This window comes from Heptranchias perlo, chromosome 23, assembly GCF_035084215.1.
Source record: "Heptranchias perlo isolate sHepPer1 chromosome 23, sHepPer1.hap1, whole genome shotgun sequence".
Lineage (NCBI taxonomy): Eukaryota > Metazoa > Chordata > Chondrichthyes > Hexanchiformes > Hexanchidae > Heptranchias > Heptranchias perlo.
In genome coordinates this window covers 49,009,623-49,015,622 of record NC_090347.1, presented here as the reverse complement: position 1 = coordinate 49,015,622, position 6,000 = coordinate 49,009,623, and the positions used below count along the sequence as shown (strand labels likewise).

The window sequence follows — 6,000 nt, the reverse complement described above, 5'->3', positions numbered from 1 at the left end:
AGCTACAGATGGCCATCCTGAAAATGACCCTTTTATCCCGACTCTTTGTTTTCTGTTAGTTAGCCAATCCTCTATCCATGCCAGTATATTACCCCCAACACCATGAGCTTTTATCTTGTGCAGTAATCTTTTATGTGGCACCTTATCGAATGCCTTTTGGAAATCCAAATATACTGCATTCATTGGTTCCCCTTTATCCACCCTGACCGTTACTTCCTCAAAGAACTCTAATAAATTTGTCAGACACGATTTCCCCTTCATAAAACCATGTTGACTCTCCTTGATTGTATTATGAGTCTCCAAATGTCCTGCTACTACTTCCTTAATAAGGGATTCATCTTAGACTGCCTCACATTTGCCCGTCTGATCCCTCCTATTTCTGAACTATTCTTTATTCCAGTTACTATTTGTCCCTCCCATTCCTCTGCTGCTTGTTTCTCCTCTCTAATGTTTCTTCCTGGTGCCCATCCTCCTGCCAAATTAATATAAACCCTCCCCCACAGCACTAATTAACCTCCCCACGAGGACATTGGTCCCAGCTCTGTTGAGGTGCAACCCGTCCATCTTGAACAGATCCCTCCTGCCCCAGAACTGATCCCAATGCCCCAGGAATCTGAAGCCTTCCCTCCTGCACCATTTCTCCCGTCATGCATTATCCTGTCTTATCCTACTATTCCTATTCTCACTAGCACGTGGCACTGGGAGTAATCCAGAGATTATTACCTTTGAAGTCCTGCTTCTCAATCTCCTCCCTAGCTCCTGAAACTCTGACTGCAGGACCTCAACCCTTTTCCTTCCAATATCATTGGTTCCTACATGGACCATGACTTCTGGCTGTTCCCCTTCCCCTCACAGTGTGTCCTGCACCCTCTCTGTGATGTCCTTTACCCTGACACCAGGGAGGCAATGGGACACACCGTGTGGGACTCCTGTTGGCAGTTGCAGAAACTCCTGTCTATCCCCCGTCTATCGAATCCCCTGTAACAACTGAATTTTTTGTGCCTCCCCCCCCCGTGCCCCGTGAAGCCGAATCTCCCATGGTGCTGTGGATTTGCTCCTGACTGCACTCCCCCGAGGTGTCAACACCCTCACTGGGATTCAACACTGAATACCGGTTAGTGAGTGCTACACTCCCAGGGGACTCCTGCCCTGCTTCCCTGTTCCTCCTAATCTGTCTGGTGATCACCCACTCCCTCTCCTCCTGAACTCTCTGTAATCACCTCCTGAAACGTGCTATTCACAAAACTCTCAGTTCCCGAATGCACTGTAGTGACACCAGTCACCCCTCGAGCTCAGAAACCCTGAGCTCGAGCTCGAGTAGTTGGAGGCACTTCCTGCCCATGTGGTTTTCCAGGACACATGAAGTGTTGTGGGGTTCCCACATGGCTCAGGATGTGCATGAGACAGGCCCCAGCTGTCCTGCCAGGTTAGCTCACAGTTATTTCAACTGTTTGATAGGTTTAAGGCAATTTACTGTTTATCTGACACTAAAACACTAACCATTAAAAAACACTAACCATTAAAAACACTAACTAAACACTAAAGACACTAACCATTAACTCAATACTTGCTGACTTACCCTCAGTGTGTCTCCTTTTCTTCTGTCACTTTTTGACCTTTTCTTGACTCTCGTTTACTGACCTCTTCAAATTGCCATTGGCTACTCTCTCCTTTCTTGTCTGTGTACTTGCTTTTTTCTTTAGTTTCAATTTTGCCCTTATCTCTTTATTCTTCCATGGTGTTTCATTATTGGACCTTTATTCTTTTTTAGCAGAACATATTTCTCCTGAATTCTATTGATCACCTTTTTAAGTAGCTCCCACTGCTCTTCTATCTCTTTGTCAGTATTTTTTTCCTGTTATCTTTCCTAGTTCCATCCTCATTTTCTCAAAACTAGCTTTTACCCCATTTATGACTCTGGTCTTTGTCTTACTTATGTCTTTCTCAATCATTATCATAATTCTTAACGTTTATACACACTTCTTGTCAAATTCACCATTATAAATTCCCACGTCCACATGTACAAAACTACTCAGGCTGTAATTACATCGAAATGACTAAACAGAAACTGCCATTCGGCCCAACCCGAGCTGCGTTTGTGTTTATCCCCCACATGAGCAGTATTCTAACCCCACATACTCACCCTGTTCCCAGATCCCTTAATCCCCCCATCCTTGCACCAATTATCCAACCTATCCTTAAATGTTGATATGGGGGCTGATTTTTGTCTCTCTGCCGTTCCGTTTTTTGGTGTGAATGGGGCCGGCGATGTTCTGCTTAGGGCCCATCTTTTCGGATTTTCTTGCTGAAAACAAAGAGGTGCCTACCCTCGGTTTGTGACTGCTACATGTCTCAGCTAATCTCTGTCATGCCGATGCAGCCCAAGTCCTCTCTGAATCCCTGCACACAGCACTTTGGCTGCCACCCTGGACTTGACCATATTTTCTCTATCTGCCTTTTTATTTTCGGCCCCTGACTTTTAATTTCTCTCCTCTCTCCCTCTTTTCCCTTTGTCTGGCTCTGCCAAGGGTGGACTGACCCTATGGGAATTTGAGAGGTCTCTGTGCTCGCCCGTGAATGCTCCACAGCACTGTATTATCAATGCTCCCTCTTTGAACTACAAATCCCTTTGCTTTTCCACATCACTCAGGCTTCCCCCATTCTAAGTATAAAGTGTTTTTTAACCAAAATGTAACACCTCACATTTACTGACATTGAATTCCATCGGCCATTTTTTGTCTCCAGTCCATCATCTTACCAATATCCCCTCGCAGCTCCCTATGGTCCTCAGAATTATTCATAATGCCTCCTATTTTCTGTACATTTGAACACTACTCCCATCTAGGCCTATATCTAAATTATTGTTGCACACGGTGAACAGAAGTGGTCCCAGAACAGAACCCTGTGGGACACTATTACCCACTTTCAACCACTCTGAGAAACTGCCCTTAACTCCTACTCTTTATTTCCTCCCTTTTAACTAGGCTTTAATCCAATTTTCTATCATATCTCTAATTACATTCCCCTTAATCTTCTCAGCCCCCCTCCCCCCACTCAGTGGAGGCTTCCTTTTTGGCAACACCATGAGATCCACTGGTATAAATGCAAATTGTTGTGGATTTATCTTAACTGATGACTCTTGTCTTTCTTTAGTGAGTCCTTGGGACTGGACCTCAAAATGAAGCCAATGCTAAAGATCGTCCTCTTCCTTTGTGCAGCAGAGTCTGCCATCGCCAGGGAACCCAACCAACCTGCTGTTAATGTTGCGATTGTATTTGGAGGCTCTTGGTACCACATGGAGATCAAGGGCAGGCTCAACAGAGAGACCTTCCAGGACCTGCCTGCACAAATCAATACCATCACAGTGATAGTGAACAACACCAATCCCAGCAGCCTGATCACTCACATGTGTGATGTGCTGCCCAGATGCAGGATCCATGCCGTTATCTTTGAGGATGATATTGAATCAGAGGCTGTGCCACAAATTCTGGACTTTATCTCTGCACAGATGTCAGCTCCAATCATAGGGATCAGTGGAGGCTCCACTGCTGTGCTCACTCCAAAGGTTAGTTCCATTTGTAATCTCATCAGTCGCAATGTACAGTTTGACAACAAACCCTTACCGTGTCTCTCCTTCCTGCATTGCTCTCATTACTTACTTCAATATTGTTATTATTTATTATCACCTCTCTCCAAGAGAGTTTATACCAATATTCCACAGCCACAATCATTGATTAAATGAATATATTTCTATAATGTCCAGTATTCTCTGCTCTCAGTACTGGTTCAATATAGATCAGAATTCAAGTCAAAGAGTGAATCTGCCAATGCGTTTCAATGTAGGGTTCGTGACAACTCCTTTTGACTCCGTGGGTACTCGTCTCTGACTCAAAAGGTCATTGGTTCAAGTTCCACTCCAGAGACTTGAGCCCATAATCCAGGCTGACACTGCAGTGCGGTACTGAGGGAGTGCTGCACTGTCGGAGGGTCAGTACTGAGGGAGAGCTGCACTGTCGGAGGGTCAGTACTGAGGGAGCGCTGTACTGTCGGAGGGTCAGTACTGAGGGAGCGCTGCACTGTCGGAGGGTCAGTACTGAGAGAGTGCTGCACTGTCGGAGGGTCAGTACTGAGGGAGAGCTGCACTGTCGGAGGGTCAGTACTGAGGGAGCGCTGTACTGTCGGAGGGTCAGTACTGAGGGAGCGCTGCACTGTCGGAGGGTCAGTACTGAGAGAGTGCTGCACTGTCGGAGGGTCAGTACTGAGGGAGTGCTGCACTGTCGGAGGGTCAGTACTGAGGGAGTGCTGCACTGTCGGAGGGTCAGTACTGAGAGAGTGCTGCACTGTCGGAGGGTCAGTACTGAGGGAGCGCTGCACTGTCGGAGGGTCAGTACTGAGGGAGCGCTGCACTGTCGGAGGGTCAGTACTGAGAGAGTGCTGCACTGTCGGAGGGTCAGTACTGAGAGAGTGCTGCACTGTCGGAGGGTCAGTACCGAGGGTGTGCTGCACTGTCGGAGGGTCAGTACTGAGGGAGTGCTGCACTGTCGGAGGGGCAGTACTGAGGGAGTGCTGCACTGTCGGAGGGTCAGTACTGAGGGAGCGCTGCACTGTCGGAGGGTCAGTACTGAGGGAGTGCTGCACTGTCGGAGGGTCAGTACTGAGGGAGTGCTGCACTGTCGGAGGGTCAGTACTGAGGGAGCGCTGCACTGTCGGAGGGTCAGTACTGAGGGAGTGCTGCACTGTCGGAGGGTCAGTACTGAGGGAGCGCTGCACTGTCGGAGGGTCAGTACTGAGGGAGTGCTGCACTGTCGGAGGGTCAGTACTGAGGGAGTGCTGCACTGTCGGAGGGTCAGTACTGAGGGAGTGTGCATGATGAGTCCATATGAGGTCATCCTCCCAGAGTCCCAGTCCTAATATTTTCCTATTATAGCATCCAGCTTCTTAAATGAGTCCTGACATTAATCACCCTACTGGTAAACTCTTCCAGAAGTTGGTTATTCTCTGTGTAAAGGAATACTTCTTGGTATCTCTTCTGAACATTCCCTTCACAGCCCTGACCCTCCACCTCCTGCCCTGCTGCTCAGGCATATCTGACTCTTTAGTTTTGGGTTAACTGTCTCTATCCCATTGGTCTTACCTCTAGAAGGTTCCCTTTGCAATGTCTCTTTTCAAGACTGAAGAGTCCTAGCTTATCCAATTGTTCCAAATATCTCTTCCCTCTGATACAAGGGACCAGACCCGTAGCTCCCAGCTACACTGCTCTAGGGCCTGAATGGTCCCCGTAGGTCATGGTGACCAAAGTACTTCAGGTGTGGACTAACTAGAGATCTGTACAGCTTCCACATAACAAAATTACCCAGCATCATATTTACTGTCTTCATTGCTGCCTCACACTGTTTAAACATGGTGAGCAACAAGTCAATTCCCTCCCTTTCAGTTTCCTCCATTGGCAACTTCCCTCCCACTCATGGGGTTCCCTTGCTTCCTATTTTCCAGGTACTACACATCTGCAGTACTGAACTTTGTGTTACTGATAATTCCTAGTGCGTCCCTGTTGAGCTGTCCAGTTAAGATCTCTGAATCCATCGCTCCCCCTGCTCCCAGCCACTATCATCTATGAATTCAATGAACTTCCTTTGAGATTGTGATTCCAGATCACTCCTTAAATGTTCAGGAGTTTCTAACCATAGAAGGACCATAATGCTCAATAATGCCCCTTATCTGGTGCTGTCTTGATGCTTTCATTATGCAGCAGTCCAGAATGAACAATGGTTGCAAGACCAGGGCTACCATCTGCATCTAGCCTTATTGCCCCAACTACTAACCTCCACACAGCAGCAGAATACAGATACAGTGAGACCCAAGCCACCACTGAGTTGCTGTTGAGTACATCTTAGGGAAACTGAAACAACAATTCCATTGCTTGATCTGGGGGAGTGGGGTGCTGCTCTGCGATCGAACCGAGCCCAGCAACATCATCACTGACATGGGCATGCTGCCCAA

General features: G+C 47.4%; 1 protein-coding gene across 1 annotated transcript in view; it reads left to right on the top strand.

Moving 5' to 3' along the window:
• Window positions 1–3,178: 3,178 nt before the first annotated feature.
• LOC137341338 (glutamate receptor ionotropic, NMDA 2C-like) overlaps window positions 3,179–6,000 on the top strand; it is a 707,538-nt gene continuing 704,716 nt past the window's right edge. Inside the window, exon 1 of the mRNA XM_068004462.1 lies at window positions 3,179–3,565. Coding sequence (XP_067860563.1) covers window positions 3,179–3,565 — 387 coding nt within the window. The remainder of the gene's footprint in view (window positions 3,566–6,000) is intronic.